This window comes from Drosophila eugracilis, unplaced genomic scaffold, assembly GCF_018153835.1.
Source record: "Drosophila eugracilis isolate 14026-0451.02 unplaced genomic scaffold, ASM1815383v1 contig_2161, whole genome shotgun sequence".
Classification (NCBI taxonomy): Eukaryota; Metazoa; Arthropoda; class Insecta; order Diptera; family Drosophilidae; genus Drosophila; species Drosophila eugracilis.
The window spans coordinates 200,323-218,494 of NW_024573046.1; the positions used below are offsets into that span (position 1 = coordinate 200,323).

An 18,172-nucleotide genomic window follows, 5' to 3' on the forward strand; every position below is an offset into this window, starting at 1 on the left:
GTTGTTGGTGTTTTTGCTGTTTATCTTGTTGTGCTGCACTCCAAACTTCCACCACTCGCACTTGCACTTTCGCTGCTGCTTCCTCGACTTCTCCTCCAGATTCAGAATCGAAATGATCCTGATCCTTATCGTTCTCCTCCTCCTCCTGTTGATCCTGCCAAGCCAACTGATCCTTCTTAGAAGCACTTGCGGTGCACAATGGATGGGCCAGACTCGTCGTACTCCTGCTTGGAGATCCACATCTGCTGGAAGGTCGACAGCGAAGCCAGGATGGAGCCACCGATCCAGACAGAGTACTTGCGCTCTGGTGGGGCAATGATCTTGATCTTCATGGTAGATGGAGCCAGGGCGGTGATCTCCTTCTGCATACGGTCGGCGATGCCAGGGTACATGGTGGTACCACCGGACAGCACAGTGTTGGCGTACAAATCCTTACGGATATCAACATCGCACTTCATGATCGAGTTGTAGGTTGTCTCATGGATGCCGCAAGCCTCCATTCCCAAGAACGAGGGCTGGAACAGGGCCTCTGGGCAACGGAAACGCTCGTTGCCGATGGTGATGACCTGTCCGTCGGGAAGCTCGTAAGACTTCTCCAACGAAGAGCTGCTGGCAGCGGTGGCCATCTCCTGCTCGAAGTCCAAAGCCACATAGCACAGCTTCTCCTTAATGTCACGGACAATTTCACGCTCAGCGGTGGTGGTGAACGAGTAACCGCGCTCAGTCAGGATCTTCATCAGGTAGTCGGTCAAATCGCGACCGGCCAAATCCAGACGCAGGATGGCATGGGGCAGGGCATAACCCTCATAGATGGGGACGGTGTGGGAGACACCATCACCAGAATCCAGCACAATACCGGTGGTACGACCAGAGGCGTACAGCGAGAGCACAGCCTGGATGGCCACATACATGGCGGGTGTGTTGAAGGTCTCGAACATGATCTGTGTCATCTTCTCACGGTTGGCCTTGGGGTTCAATGGGGCCTCGGTCAGCAGCACGGGGTGCTCCTCAGGGGCCACACGCAGCTCGTTGTAGAAGGTGTGGTGCCAGATCTTCTCCATATCATCCCAGTTGGTCACAATACCGTGCTCAATGGGGTACTTCAGGGTGAGGATACCACGCTTGCTCTGGGCCTCATCACCCACATACGAGTCCTTCTGGCCCATACCGACCATCACGCCCTGATGACGGGGACGGCCCACAATCGAGGGGAAGACGGCACGGGGCGCATCATCACCGGCAAATCCGGCCTTGCACATGCCAGAGCCGTTGTCGACAACCAGAGCAGCAACTTCTTCGTCACACATTTTGTAAGCTGCAATGGGAGAAAGAGAGGATCTTTAGCTTTCAGTATCTTGGGTTGTGTTTCCTATTTGAAATTGGAAAAACGTTGGAAGTTTATGTGATTTCTTTTTAATTTTTTGCTAAACACCAGTTTACACTAAACATTTCACAAAAATACACAAATTGCCGAACTCGAAAATGACAATTAAATTTTAAATATAAAAATCCTTTTCATCTATTTGTAAATGACTGTCACCAACTAATATTTCTTTTTATTTAAATTATCACTTTAAATTTTATTCTTATTTATAAAAAATTATTTTAAAACTGTATAAAAAAGAAAGAGATGAAGGAAAGCCCCACCCCGAAAAAAAAAACCGCAATATGAAAAGGTCAAAAAAGGAGGGGAGAAACTTCTAGACGGCACTTAACGAATGCCGGTGCAAAAGAGAACCGCCAAAGAGAGCGAAGCTTATGAATGCGTGTGTATGCGCCCTTAAAATGGCGGCTGATAAAACTTTTACAAAAATTTCAAATGAAAAAAAAAATGTATTCAAGCACTAAACAAAAATTTGACAATTAAAGTCCGCGAAATTATTTAAGTTAAATTTACCTTTTTTGTTCGATTAAACAAATTTAAGGCGAGAAAACTCAATTGGCGAGCTGAGCTGAGAGAGCGACCGCACGGTTTGAGAGGAATGAACGGAATGAACTGACTGGAAGTCGATGGTGAATGTTGAATGCCAGTTAACTGCGTTTTTCGATCGCTGCCTGCGTCGGCGTCAGCGTCGCCAATATCCGTCTCGCTCGCTCTTCGCCTTAAGTCGCATGTGTGCGACAGAGAGCGCTGGTGTGTTGAGTTGCGGTGGCCAACTTTTGTGACCATATATGGTCATGTTTCGAGGCGAAAAGCAAATCGTCTGGCTTTCGCTCTCTCACACACACTCTCGCACTGCAAACAGATATATTTATATCTGTATATGCGACTATATACATACATATATAGCTGAAGGTTTTCTCCATTTTTGCAACTACAACTTTGGGAAACCGGCAAAAATTTCAGCTTAAGCCGAAACGGCTGCCTACGTCACTAGTTTCGAGAACCTGATCTAGTTATATGGGTTTTTATATTGGTATCATCGCATAAACATATATGATAGACGATCTGGGGTCTTTTGGGCGTGGGAAAAAAAGAAAGTGTTGGCGAATTGAATTGCAAATTCGATATTTGGCATATCTCTGGGTGAAATCGTGACACGCCCACATTATAAAGCGGGGGTCTTATAGAAAACTCAATGATCTTAACTGTTTCAGCACTTCAAATCCTAGTTTTACATTATTTTAAAAATTTTGATTGTTGTTAAATATCCTGCATGTTGGATCTTAGCTGCTTAGTGACTTTTATATCTTTGTATATCCTGATTTTTGAGTTATAGTATTTAAAACTCTGGTTCTTGTAGCAAGTAAACCGTGCAATTTTTATGATGCTTTTGGAGTTGCAATTTTGGTTTACAATTTTAGGCCAAACTTGTGTATTTTTTTTTTTTTGAGTTTTTGGTCAATACAATAACTCTTTAGCTTAATAATAGCTCTTTTCAGATCACTTTTTTGCACTAGCACATAAAAAAATTATTTGTTTATAAAAAAAACACACATTTTCCGCGGCTTTTGTCGATTTGTTTTGATGGTGGGGTTGTACTTTGATGGAGACTTGGGAGGAATACTTACATTTGGTGTGTTTTATTAAAATTAATTAAATAAATATAAATTAGTCTTTCGGTTTGGTGTCTCTGGATTAGACGACTGCTGGCTGATGGAGCGGCTTTGTGTCAGGAGGAATATCCACACAGCACAAGAACTCAAACGGTAGTGATATGAAAACTGGTCCCGCCGCCCGTTTTATAAAGCCCGCTTAGCGCTAAAACCTTATCAGTGGCAGCGCTCTCCGCTCTCGGCTTGAGTCCAAAACTTTTACCATATATGGGTATGAATTGTTCGACGATTCGGTCGGTTTTTCGTTTTCGGAGAATTTCCTTAGCTCGAGAGCAACTGGGTGTGTGTGTCTATATCTCGTCGTATAGTGTAGTTTCAAGAGTCCTATCAGTTCGTTCGCATTTTTCGCCTTTGGGCTATGGGCATGTGATTCAGATTCTCGGGGCGTTATTACTCATATATTCGATACCCATATTCGTTATCTTTATGTTATGAAGAAATATTTGATGGTCACAATACGATGTATGAATTTTTTCACAACTAGTCATATTATTTCTAAACAATATTACTAACTATATTACTAATATGCTGGGTTAGTCCTATTTCCTCAAAACATACAAAAACCATAATATCATTACTATTAAGACGCAAGATAAGAATGTTTATGTTGTTTATTTTTTGTTATAATATTACTATTAGAATGGGTTCCAATGGGAAATGTGTACGTGTTATGCATCCTTAAGATTCCAATTAGTTATCTTAAGAATTGCAAGACAAGATAATTCAGATTTAACAATACCGAATCTTGTATTTAATTTTTGTTTGAAAAACACCCTTCTTTAAGCTGTTGCACATTTACGGGAAGAGTATTTGGAAACCGTGGAAAATATAGCACTATAGCCAAAGCCGGTTTTGAACAATATCTGCAAAACAGCTGCCAGTCAAGAGACGAGTACGCAGAAAGAAAGTTTTAGTCGTATGACAATTTATTATACGAATTTTAATGATATTTCCTAGGGAAGTATAGGATAAAAATAAAATAATCTCAGGAATAAGTAAGTAAAACTATAATTTATGATATGAAAATTCGTTGTCAAAAGTAAGGGTAATCATAGAAATGTGGAATTTGATTTCATAGAATAACAATATTATTATTATATCAATCTTTATTCAAACTACAATATCGAGCTAATAATATATTATAATCTCAATTTGTAAATATAGACTTTTCAAATTCATTTGTTAGTTTTATGTATTTATATTAAAAATATACATCTTAGATTTTTCGCAGTGTAGGCTATGCGTTTGCGCAACAGAGACGAGAAGAGAGACAACTCGACACACACACACAAATGCAGTATGAGCTGCTCTCTTGTCTTGTGCTCTCTCTCCTTCTCCGACTTGCGGCATTTTTCCAGAGGCTGTGACTCAGTGCGCTTTTTCTTGTTGTTGTTAATGATAAGCCCCCGATTCGGTTCTCTCCCAAAATGTGTATTATTTTTTTTTCTTTTTTTTTTTGAGCCCGAGTCGCGGCATAAACAATATACAAATATCGCAATTGTTATTGCAAATGCATTCCTATCGGTCGGATTGATATTTTTCGCCAGAATTCGTTTGCTTTTTCAGCGTTATTCGCATTTGCCGGTCGTGCCATCTCGCTCGCACTTGGCTTGCAAACAAAAAAAGTGAAAGAGGGAAAGCCGCCGTTCAATTGTTGTTGCTGTTGTTGTTATGGCCTGTGGCTGTTCACAACACACATGGGCAATAAGTAACAATATGTTGACTTATTTATTTTCGCGTTTTCGTTGACTAATCTTTGTTTAAATAATTGCCTATTTCGAGCCAATGTGACGCATAAAAGGAAACGGCAACATGCGGTGCGATAAACATGCTAAAGGCGTAAGCGAGATGGCGCTACAGGGAGCGAAGCATAAAAAGAAAACAACAAACGCATACACAGACACCCAATGCGACACGAATACATACGCACACATGGTCAAAGGAGTGGCTCCAACGTCGGTGACGTCGCGCCCAGCCACAACCCCGCTACCTCGCCCTGTCTTTCCATTATCATCATATTTCTCCCATATATGTACCCATCCCTCTTCCTCTTGCTGGCGCCCCCGCCCCTTCCGTTTTGCCACATTTGGTGTTGCCTTCTTGCTGTTTTTGGCTTTATTTTGCTTTTCGGTTAAGAAACTGAAATCAAAAAGGAGAGCCTGCAAATTGCAAATATTCCAAAAAATGAAGCATTGCATTTGGTTCGAAGAAAATTTTCGAAATTGGAGCTGAAAAGGTTCTAGAAGTGGGATCGAAGAATACCTTACGAAATCGGTTAGTAAAGAAACTTTTAATTTTATAATTTTATTGATATATGTATGTATGTATAAACTCTTTTGTTTTTGTATTTTTATTATCTAAAAATTCCCCAAAGCTTATCTTTTTTATCACTAAGTTAAAGAAAATTCCAGTCAACAGCATTTTAAGTTTATAAAAGTTCTACTCATGGTTCTGTGTCCAAAAAATTCGCCGACGTCATCGCGAAATTCCACATTCCCCAAGCTACATACTTCTTTTTCTTCATCATCTCTTTCTTGGTTTTCTTTAACGAAAAAAAAAGTGAGAGAGAGATAGCGAATGACACAATCTTATCTTGTAGACGAGTCTTTGGAAATTGCCCCGGCTAACGGTTAAAATCATATAGCCAAGAATGGAGCGATTGCAAGCTGATGGAAATTGGCTTCAAATTGCTCCAAATATGGTTAGTCGGCATTGGATTGTCGAGAGGCATCAACTATGTGTGGAGTATGTAGTAGTTCTACTTCCCCGCCCGGCGATCATCATCATTTCTTTCTCGAGCGAATGTATTCATTATGTATTTGGTATTTAGCGTTGATCAGCCAGCTTTAATGGCCATAAAACGTGTCTTGGTTTGTGGGCCACATAACAGGCAACAAAAGCTGGAAAAATGATGACAGTGGTGGATAAAAAAAAAAATTGAAGTGTTCCTATAAAGTTATTGCAAATGATTCACAGTTTGTTTGTGATCTTATTCTTAAGATACATTTGTATCTACATCATATATTTATGTATGTTAATACACAGCCAATATTTGAATATTGGGTAGCAAAAATTTGTAAGCCCAAGAATCTTTGCGTTTCTTAACCAACATTTTGAATTCTCGCATTTGGCCTTATTTGCTTCTCTCAAGTTCGTTGCTCGACTGTTTTTTGTTTGATCATATTTTTGGCAAGGCGATGGAAAAAATCGAAGAAATTTCCCCGGGCCAATGTCTTTGGGTTTTTGGTATTATTAACCTTGCGCCACTGAGGTTACGTTGGATCGATCGTTAAGATAGTGAGAGAGAGAGAGAGAGAGAGGAATAGGGGAGGGGGTATTGAAACTAGAAATACTTAAAAAGCCAAAAACAGCGCGTTGATGTTGACTTTGAAACCGCTATAAAAAAAATACAAAAAAAAAACAGCAACTTTTAGCCATGATCAACGACCTTTCTCCAAAAGTACGTAACTCGTCACGTTTTCTACACTCACACATTCACACACGTAAAATTAAATAAAAAATGAAATAAAGTAAACAAGTTAAGCGACTTGGGCCAAAGCCATTGTCAAGGTCATTGAATGTGAAAATTTTCGTACATTTTTCGCAATTAATTTGTTTTCTTCCATTTCCATCATATTTCATCGTGGTTGCCATTAACATGCACGCACTGCCAGGGTTGCCAAACCCACCCCAACCCACCTCTCCATTTCTTCTTATACATATTATTTGTATTTAACCAGCTGGCATTGCAGTTAACCGCTTTTGGTCATCTTCAAGTTGCAAATACATTTTCACTCCGTCGTTTTTGGCCATTTCGGCATCGCAACGCAATTGGAGAAAAATAAACGAAAAAAACAAAAAATACAGCCATTAATTGCCGGCTTAATTAGTTTGCGTGCACAGACACGATGGGAAAAGTGAGGGGATGCGAGTTTTGGATCGTGCGTTTGTGGTTGGCAGTAGTAGGGGGAGTTAAGCACCCGAAACCCAAGGCCATGGACGGTTAGTTTGGCTAAAAAGGCGAAAAAACGTTTGAAGAAATCTCAGCCAAGGATTGGTTAACAGTCCACGGTCCAAAAGTGTAACACTAATTGGTTAATTTTAACTGATTTATGGTAAAAAAAAAAACATAAATAAACTTCTTTACTGATAACTATTTATTTCGTTATTAACTATAATTGATATTTTTGTTAATAAGTTTAGTTTGATTGCTAATATTGTGGCCTCTTCTGTTGCCATAAAATTATCTTTCTCCATGCTGAGCTGTAAAATAATCAAGACTTAAGCATATAGTACTTCTTCGAGTTAATCTCGTCTGCTTTCGCGCAATCCGTGATATAAATACCAACACGATTTTATGTTAATGTAATAATGCTAAATCGCCAAATTCCATACTGTTGCTAATTGCTCCGTTAATTGCCCATCGCACTGCATTGCCCACATTGTTGCACCTGTCGTTGAGTCGCAATTACGCCCGCACCAGTCTGAAAATTTCGGAAAAATGTGCGAGTGGCAGACACCGCGGGAAAGTGAAAGATATGAATTATTTTGTATTTCATTTGGGTTTTTTTTTTGCGTGCTTTTCGCAAAGATTTCACTCGATTTCTGTGGGTGGCGAGACTGCTGTTTCGGCCTACACAGAAAATGTTATCTTAAGATCGCTTAAAAACTAGATCTTAAGAATAAAGGCATAACAGATATCGCTCGTTTTTGAAATTAATATACAAATAAATATGACTAAGCCGTATTTTGTTATTGTAAAAGAAAACATTTTCTAACAAATCTACTTAGAAAGACAAATTCCAATTCTTTCAATTAATATGAATATTTTTTATCTGCGGTTTAAATTAAACTCTTTAATGAATAACACTTAGAAAAACAAATTACTGTTAATAAATAAATGTATGCAAGTGAACTTTCAGTGAACTGTTTAAATTGCCTGAACTTTTCTACTACAGTGAAACTTCTTCTACATAAACTATGTATCCTTTTAGCAGTTTAACTCTTTTTCAAAAGACATAATACAGCTTTGATTTATTTGCTTTTAGTTTATTTATTCTAAAAATAGTTGAATGTTAATTAGCTATTATTCAGCTTATTATAAGCTCAACTGTGTATTCTCGGTAGCACATTAAAGTATATTTATAGTCCTCTGTCTCATGGCAATTGCTCAATAAAATAGTTGAAAAAAAAAACACATTTTCATTGAGTCATTTAGATGGGCTACCAGACAGACACACTATTCCACACTCACGCCCATTGAGTGTTACTATAGGGAGGGCAGGAAGAGTCAGCCTCTCAGACTGAAAGGTGCAAGACATAAGTACAGCTAAGGTCAAACGAGTAGTTCTTAATATTATTTACTTTAAATAAAGATATTTTATTTCATAAATCGTACATTGTTATAGCATGAGTTTTAAACATCAATACTGAATTTTATACTTATTTCGAGTACAAAGTACTACCTTTCTGAACGCAACTGTACCCACATAGCTCAGTCTGGAAGGCAGACCCCCTCGCATCTCTCCACCTGTCTCCTTTAACTCTGTAGTTGCTTTCTTGACTTGTTTATTGCGGCGTCAGCTTTTGGCGAGACTTTTATATATAATATATATGTATATATTTTTTTTATATCCAGCTGCAGCAGCTGGTTTTCGTGCGTTTTGTTGGTGTTGCCGCATCTGATTAGCGCCAAGTAAAGCTGTTTCGAGCTGGCAATGAAAGAAATGTGGGCAAAAAAGTAGCGAAAACCACACGTCGCTCTGTCTCACGTGGGTGCCGAGGTCTACAGAGGCAGCAATCAGTCTTAGGAACTTAAAAATCTGTACAGACAAGGCATTCAAGATGTTTGCCAATCTCTAGGGTTAGTAAATAAGGACCCGATATAAGTATAATATAAAATTTCATCATTTTCGTATGTGATTTTAATAACTATTTTTCATATTAACACCTTTTGATTTCATATATTCCCATCTTAAGTCTTACAATCGGTGTATCTCAAGGCAGTTCAATTTGTATCTTAAAAATATGAAAATTTTCGAAAAAAAAAAAAACAAATTTCCTGCTGGATTCTGTAAGACTCCAAAAATAGCTCTGTTTTTTTTGGTGATCCATTTTTGCGAGCTACCCATAATGATATGCACATAAATTAAGCGCATTTTGTTACATTAATTTTGGCGTAGTCCAAAAACAGGGCCAAAACAGTCTCAGTCTCAGTCTCGGTCTCAGTCCACGTCGCCGCTGGCGTCTTGCATTTATAAGGTTAAAGCAACATATTTGCATGGTGAAGTAACTACGCAAAGATCAGATATACAGTGTGTTCTGCTTTATAAAGTCTAGAGAATTTTCTATCTTAAAAAGTTATCAATTTATAGTAATCATAATCAAGTTTTTTATTGTTATAAACATTTAAGATTTAGTATATTACTTTGGTCAGCTTGTTTTTTTGTTTTAGCTAGCCCTTACTGTATATAGCAAAATCGAAAACAAAGAATGTGGGTTGCAAAAACTAAAACCTAAAAGTGGTTTTTAATGAAATTTTCTATATAAGTATGTGTGCGTGTATGCTGGTTTCATGTGGCAAGCAGATACATATGTACATATCTTCGTACATATGGCGAGTGTGCAATGTATTATTGTTTGTAGGCCCACATCGACGCACACCCACTTCCCATTCCCATTCCCAGTTCCATTCTCAGTCCCAATCCCATTCCTGGGGTTTTGAATTTTTCTGTTGTCTTCTGCTTTTCGCAGGGTTGGCCCGTTGCGGTCTACTGCCATCAGCTGGGCCCTGCATGTGTGTGCGTGAGAGCAACGTCAATTAAACCATACAGAAGAAAGAATAAAACAGAATGTACCGAAGGGAGGAATACCCTTAAAGCTCAAATATGTTTCGTAAGGATCAAATTTAAGCCTTCAAACTTCTTACAATGCCCTAAAAGCTTATAGTACATGAGACTACCAAGTTTTATAACCTTTCATTGAGTAACAGCAGAGATATGATAGTATGTTTCGAATAGTTACACAAAAACAAGCCTTCTTCTGGTATTTTCCAACCTAAAACATAACTCCAAATGCCTAACCTTCGAAAAGGGTATACCAAACATTGCCGACAATGAGAAATTCAAATAAAGATGCCATTTTTTTGTGGCGCTTTCTACCTCTAATTACACAAATTGAAAAGCGCACACGTGAGCTTTGCTTGTTCTGTTGCTGTTGTTATTGTTGTTGCTGTTATTGTGGGTGTGTACTGGCACACGTGTATGCATCTAGGACCAGCCACGCCCAGATCCCAGGAAGATATATTTTTCCCCGCCTTCATGTGTCCGCCGGAATCCGGATTGAGCCGGGCGCAAAGCGGAAAGCATTGCGTGAGGCCCCTTGGAATCGGGCACTCAGCATAATGCTCTGGGTACTTAGGCTCCAGATCGTGCCAAGAAGATAGTTAAATCCAGCCCCGCCTCTTTTTTTTCCAGTGGGTGCGACATGCAAGGAGGTCATTTTAAATCTAAGTCCAGGTTTTATAATAGGAGCTTCCCTAATTATACATTTTTAATGATGCGTAAATAAAGGAAGGAAAAGTTTCAATGATTTTCATGAAATATCTACTTAAAACTTTATTATTTCTATAATAAATATTATTTTAAACTTTCATACAAAGGAAATCTTGAATATTTGATTTACGTGTGTTGCCAATCTCAATGCAATCTGTTAATGAACTTGAGAGAACTTTTGCAAAACAGGTTTGTGTGAATAATAAATGGAGGAAATATTCAAATTGATATTAAACGTGTAAGGCTAAAAAGTTTATTACACAGTTTACTGTGGAAGTGCAATTGCAAAAAAGTATTAGATTTATCAATAAAAGCTGTGGTAACGCATATAAATAGTTTTCCTCATAAAAACCAACTAATATTTAACAAGTGAGTAATAATTGTTAGTTCAATATTGATAGGGTTCTAGTTAAAGATAAAAATAAGCCATTTCCTTAGATTAGTTATTAGTTAGTCATAAAAACATTTCGTAGTGCTGTTGCTTTTGATATTGATAAGAACAAGAATTCCATTTTTATTTAAAGTACTTTAATTTTGGTAAAAAAAACAATGTTGTTGAGTAACTTCTAATCTTAGCTCTGAGTTATCAAATTCAGTTTTTTTGGTTTTTTGTAAGCAGTGCTAAGTGGTTAAGTTATGATGTGAATTGCTTTCGCCTTCATCTCCCGCATAATTTCTTTAGTTCCTAAAAATTTGCATTATCAGTGGAATAAACCCTGTTACTTATTACTCAAACCACTATCTTTAGGCCCTTATCCTCGCCCTTCTTTTCCGTTCGACTCTCATGCGGGCTGATTGGAAAACAATTTGATTGGCGCCCAACGTTCCGTTATCAGGCCCATAAACACTAATATATATAGTGACGGACACGTAGGCCCATTGCCCATTGCCCATTACCAACAGCCAATAAATAATAATGAAATATATAAGTGTATTTATTTCAATAGCGATTAACTAAATTGTTGATAAGAGTGAGCTGAAAATAAATCCATATGTGTGTAGAACGATGGCGATAAGGTGACTTCAAATTGGCTGACTCAGTAAAAAAGTAACACCTGACCTGACCGATCTTGGGGTGATAGCTTTAAGTTATGTAGGTGTGACGCAGCCATATAGATGTCCAACCAGATCGTGAGTCATCCAGAGTCCAGATGACAGTGGGTCGACTTTGAGAGTGGGAAATCTAGATGGAGCTCGGATTACAGTTGATATTTAATAGTATAAAAGACATGTGTTTTTATATACTTAGAAAATATAAATTAATCATAGTTGTTAAACCGTAAAGTAAAGCTAAAAATCAAGCCTATTAATTCTCTGAAATTTTTGGGTGACGTATATATCTAGATACCTATGAGTCACGAGTTCGACTTACGTCCAGCTCAAAGTCAATTCCATGTTTTTTGAATGAATCATCACCCCCGAAACGTAAAGTACACTTATTTGTTGGCTTTGCTTTGCATATGAAACAGCAAAAAAACAAAAAAAAAATATTTAAAAAACACACAAAAACCGAGAAAGACAACAAAATGTATAGTAAAAAGAAAAACATAAGACCACCTAAGATAAAAACAATGGGCAAAAGCTAAACGGGCTGAACGGTAAAACTACGAAATGAGTAAAAATAATAAAAAAATATTTGTATATATAAACCGAAACCCGCTTCGAATGAAAAAATTATAAATAATTGAGATGGGAGAACCGTTTAGCATAAAAACACACAAACACCCCAGAAACGACGATGATGATCGTGGCCATCGTAATGATGATAATGGCCATGATCATCGGAAACCGTTTGGCCGATCGCTTGAAAAGCTCAAACACCTGCCTAACAACAAAGTTGAGAAGTGTTGCACTCGTCAAAAATGATAACTGTAATTGGTAGTCTTAATAATAACATATTTAATTTAAAAAAAGTTTAAATATATTAAGAAAAAAATTTAGGAATCCCTAACTTTAAGGAAGTTTTTATAGAAATTCCCAATAATTGCTTGATATTTTTTATTAGTGTACTTGAAGAGGGAAGAAAAGAGTCCGAGAACAGTCCGCCCATTGTTGACAGTTACGTTTGAAATTGCCAGGCCGTTTGGAAAGAGAATGGAATTGGTGATGGAGAGAAGCGAGAAGAGAGAGGAAAGAAGACAAGAATATAACAGAAGCAGAAGCAGAAACAGAAACAGAAGCAAAAGCAGCGGCAACAGATCCGAAAGAAGCAAAAACTTGTTTCCCACCAACGGAAGAAGCAAGCTGCAAAAAAGTTGAGATAACAGTCGGACTGAGAGAATTAGTACCTCAAAAAAAAATAAATGGGAGCTTCTATAAATGGAAACACTATTAATATAGATATTTTTAAGTTATAGATAAGATAAATATTGATGAAGTTACAGCTAAAATTCTATAGAAAATAAATATTTTTAGGGGATATAAAAAGGAGAAGTACCTAAGAGAGTTTAATCTTTTTTCCTAAAATAAAATGAAATGGTTTAACCATTTCCAAGACCTGTTTCTTTTTGACTAGCCCCCAGTGTAATTAACTCAAGTAGAAGAAACGGTTAATAGATAGTCTGGAACTGGAGACACACACATAAGGAACGTAAAAATTCTTAATGCTCCTCTCTTTCTCCCTCTCTCTCTCTAGCTGGCAGTCCGTAATGAAAGTTAACGGAAGAATTTAAATGGATCTTGAAATATTTCAATATTATCCGATTTTTAACCGACTTTTCACTTTCGCAATGTCTATAATAAAACAAGACAAGTCCAGAGGGCCTTCAATGCGTACAAATGACATCCGAATAAATTCACTTAAGGCATAAAAACATGGGAGAAAGACTGGCAAACAATCATACAATATACAATATATTTGTATGGTATGTACAATGTCAACGTTTTTGGCATTTTTTATTTAATTTCGTATAATTTATTTGGGTTTCAGCGGCACACAAACATATACGTATAATACACTATATAGTATATAAGAAACATATGTATATACAAGTTGAAGCCATTGACATTGAGCTGTCGCTGCCCGTTTTTGGCCGTTGGCATTTTGAATGGAAAACGAACAACAAAAACAACTGAAAAAGCAAAGCTTTTATCGGTTTTATCCCAAAAATGTACATCCACAACAAATGTCCAAATACAACAACAAACCCCAAATTTTTTGTGATCAATCGATGTTGTTTGTGTGCTTTGTGAGTGCTGAAATGTAACGAACTATTTTCAAAAAAAACAGAAAAAAAACAAAACAAAACTTAAACTAAAAAGCGGAAACTCAAAATGTTGCCCATATACAAAATGATACATGGATCGTGGGCGTATAGCCAAGCGTAATCCCAAAACTTGAACCCCTCACCTGTAGCTTTAGGGATATATATATATACATATATCTGTGTTCTATATGGCGTTGCATCCGTTGTTTTACTATCTCAGGAAATCAACTAAATAACAAAAATAAATGGTCATGTAGTCGTTTTGTATAATTTGTCTTAATTTGGTCACTAAACTTGATAGTTGATGTGATAGGTAGTATAAAAAATGAGGTTTCTAAGTGATCCTTTTTCTTCCAAACAAACTACTAACCACAATTAATTTGAAATTGAATTAACTTACAGGTTTCTTATAACGAAGCGTATCGAATATCTCAGAGTTGGATCTATTAGGTAACTCTATTTTATCCAAAGACAAACCGTTGGTCATTCAAATCTTCAACGGGCATTCATCTACGAATCTGCCTTGCATTTCAAATGGCAAAATTCGTTAGTTTACGTCCGTTTGTTCACATAAAAAAAACGGCAAACGGACAATGCCACAAAAGAAGATCAAGTTAAAGCGGTTAACGGTTAAGGGAAGAAAGGCGGAAAGAAATGATGAAGAGGAAGACGAGACGAGCATGACTTTCACTAGCTAATTAGAATTTCAGTGGACGAATGAACGTTAGCCAAAAGAAATGCAACAACAATGAATGGGCAACCAGATTGGAGTTTTATTTTTATTTTTAGTGTTCAATTATTAGGCAAATTTTTGCGAAAGTCAATTTGGAATACCGTTGACTGACCGCTGCACTAGGGTTAGAGTAAAAGAGAGGCAGATTGGAGGGGGCTTACGATCTTCTGGCACTGATCTAAAAAGCTTAATCAAGTTAATCGATTAACAAGAAGAGTTATTTCCCCAACTTCGATTGTCAGTTTCCGTTTGCTGAATAACTCCAATTAGAAAATTGACCACTTTTCCAGTTTGAAGTTTCTATATTTGGCAAATCTATTCCGAAACTGAAAGAAACATTTGGAAAAACAGTTGAGGAAACCTAAGCCAGGTGAATGTGAATTTTGTTTCCAGGGTTTTCTCTCGTATGTTGCATGAGCGTCTCGAATTTTCAGCTATACTATGCAGACGATCCTAAACAAACATTTTTCCCATTTCCCGGTTTTTCATCTTCTCTCTTAAATTTGCATATGGTTAAATGCATGTCTGTGGGTTTTTCAGACATGTTTGATTGGGCCTTTTAAGAGAAGTTTATAGGGGTAAGATTTGGGTTATCATATTACGAGAATCTTTTAAAAATATTTCCTGGGATTTATGTCGATGTTATATAGAAAGTAATCCTCAGATATTAAGTTTTATTATATTATTTTTGTAACACTTTGATATCTGGACATTTTTCAACTATGATTCTACGCCAATTGTTTATAATAAATGTCTGGAATCGATGAATCATCTGTGAGATCACAGAGGCAATTAATGAATGAATAATTTTTGGGAAATACACTCAGCTAAGCGTAGACCGCAGACAGAGGGGTTTTTAAACTTGTTTAATGGTCTGTTTTAGACATATTAATTCGGAGAAACAATGTATCTAATGGATTTCCCTCCATTTCCCCCGACTTTAAGCATACCTTATCACGCTTTTCGGAGACTGTAAACAGACCGCAACAAATTGCATTTCCATTTCAGCATTTTGAAAAGCAAAAAACAAAAAACAAAAAACAAAAAACGAAAACGAAAAATGGAATGCAATTTGCTCGAATGCATTTAACTCGAAAATTTCATAAAAATAAAACAAAATCAAAGCCCATGACTCATCATGGATTTGCACTCTTGATTTATTTTTTTTTTTTTCGGTTACTTTTCGAAAATTTTGTGAAAGTGACACGTGCTGCGTCCCTTTCTGCGAAATTTTTGGATGATGATTCACCCGGATATGAGGGATATATAGGGTGTTAGGGTAGGGTACATGTGCTATAGGGGTGGGTGCCGTTACAATTGCCACCCCAAATGGGAATGCGCAGGGCAGGACAACAGACAGTTCAGGGTTGGGATTTCTGTTGGGATCGGCAATTCGGATGGAAATGCACTTGAAGAAAATGGTAATGATACGAATTTCGATCATACTATACTATATGAAAACTATCTTTAATTTCTCTAAGTGCATCTGCTTATGGGATTGCCATTGCCGAAATGAGGGTCGCAACGCAGTGGCTCAACCTTGAACCCCAGACACCCGCCACTGAGCTGCTCATTGGGGTTGGGGTGGGTGGTTCAGTGGTGCAGTGTTGCAGTGTTTCGTCCTGGGCCAACATTTTGGTAAGGGCTGAAATCAGCTGTTTGTCAATTGTGGTGGTTCGCTTTTCGGGCATTACTGATTACTACTTTTGTTTACTGGTGGTGGCAATTCCGTTGACTAATCACTCCCAGCCTCAAATTTATTTTATTCTCGGGCTGTGTTAAGTTGGATTTTCCCAAAAAAAAAAAAAAGAAATATGTACATGTGCCCAAAATGGAAGATAAGAGGAAACAATATATTAATGTGCTACCCATATGCACTGCAGATAAAATATATGTATATAGAGATGGGTGTGGGTATGCCAATGCATTAAATAACACAGCTCAAGAGGCCTTCTCTGTTTCCCCCGATAAAGTCAAGTATACAACGCCCTACCCTCTTTTTCTTCTTGATATTTTCTTGTTTCCCTTCTCGAAAAACTCTTTAAAATTGCATTCAAAGTGGAAACGGAGAGAACTTCGACCCTAAACTGTGAGAAGTCATTAACCCTATGAGTAACACCATGAAATGTCTTCAATTTATATCAGCATGAATATGTTAAGGCCCAAAACTTGAATCTTAAAACGGATTAATTAAAGTAAGCTTCTCAAAATCTCTGACTAACTTATCTGGAAAGCAACCTACTTAAACCATAAAGTAATAAATAAAATTCCAATTATCCGATTTCTTGGATTTTTAATAAAGTATAAAATGTTCTCCTTTTAATGGCTTAGGCATTAGCTTAATTTCCTTTATCTAGACACCATCTAGGGTTGAAAGTAAATGGTTTACAGAGGGTTAAGACTCTGTTGTTCCCACGTTGACCGGGGGGTGTTAATTTATGACAGTGGATATATGGGCGTGGCTGGCAAACACTTTCGTCGCCAAGCCAAAAAAAAAAAAAAAAGGAAAAGACAAAGAAATAAAGAATAAGAAATAAAACTGAAACTGAACAATTACAGGAATAAAGCAGAAAATCGTAAAAGAGAATCGTCAAAGGGTTGCACTCGATGCTTATGAGTCATCATTATGGCGCTAGCCTCGTCATATTAATTCCAATTTGAAGTATTTCTTTATCAAGGTAAAAAAATATTGCGATTACACATATCGGTTACCTTCTGGTTTTCCTTAACTTATCAAGAACCCACAGCTAGATTGCTCGACTTATAGCGGTTAAAAATGTGTTGCCTTGAAGTGGTCTTCGCTTTTCAGGTGTACTTAGCCATAGAGCAACCTTAAACTGAAACAAATCACTGAAAAATCTTAGAATGTTGCAATTGAAATTTGTAACAACAGAAGTTTTGTAATGATTATGTGATTTAGTGGAGTTTTGCAATTAGTTTATGGTGTATTACTATCATTTTGAGGGGAAAATAAGAAGAAATCGAATTTTGCATTTTTGATAAGGGGTGACATCATCTTTTTTTTTGTGAAAAATGCAAAAATTTTGCATTTTTAGGTATGAACGCTGTTTTGTGGGAAATTGAATTATGAATTCAACGAGATATGACATTTTATGTTTGGATTATTATTGGCTTAGTTATGGGCATAAAACTATGACATTCAGCGAGAAATCGGGATAAACTAAATTTTGCTTTTTTGATAAAGGATAACAACATCTTTTTTCCTGAAAAATGGCAAAAATTATGCATTTTCAACTATGAATGCAGATTTACTAAGAATTAAAAAACATGCCCAACGAGGTATTGCATTCCTTATTTGGACTATTATTGACTTTGTTATAAACATAATACTGTCATCTTGAGAGCAAAACTAAAACTTAAAATTGCATTTTAGGATTACATTTTTTGACTGAAAATTATATTATTCTACATAAACTTCTGTCAAAATTAGACTCACAGCTAAAACAACGACTGCGCCTTTGAAAAAAACTAACTTCCCCTGCCTTATAAATTCAAAATATAAAAAAAGATTTTGAAGAAATATGTAGAATTCATATATGGCTTTAATGTTACGACTTTTCTCTAACTTTGGTTCCACTGTCAGAGGAAGCTCATCTCCATAC

General features: G+C 37.0%; 1 protein-coding gene across 1 annotated transcript; it reads right to left on the reverse strand.

The window, feature by feature from the left end:
- Nucleotide 1: 1 nt before the first annotated feature.
- Nucleotides 2–2,012, reverse strand: LOC108103209 (actin-5C). Its single transcript, XM_017208599.2, has 2 exons — nucleotides 1,898–2,012; nucleotides 2–1,315 (listed from the first exon to the last, which is right to left on the reverse strand). Exon 2 carries the CDS (start codon nucleotides 1,305–1,307, stop codon nucleotides 177–179), a length of 1,131 nt encoding a protein of 376 aa, XP_017064088.1. The 5' UTR covers nucleotides 1,308–1,315; nucleotides 1,898–2,012; the 3' UTR covers nucleotides 2–176.
- Between the last annotated feature and the right edge of the window lie 16,160 nt (nucleotides 2,013–18,172).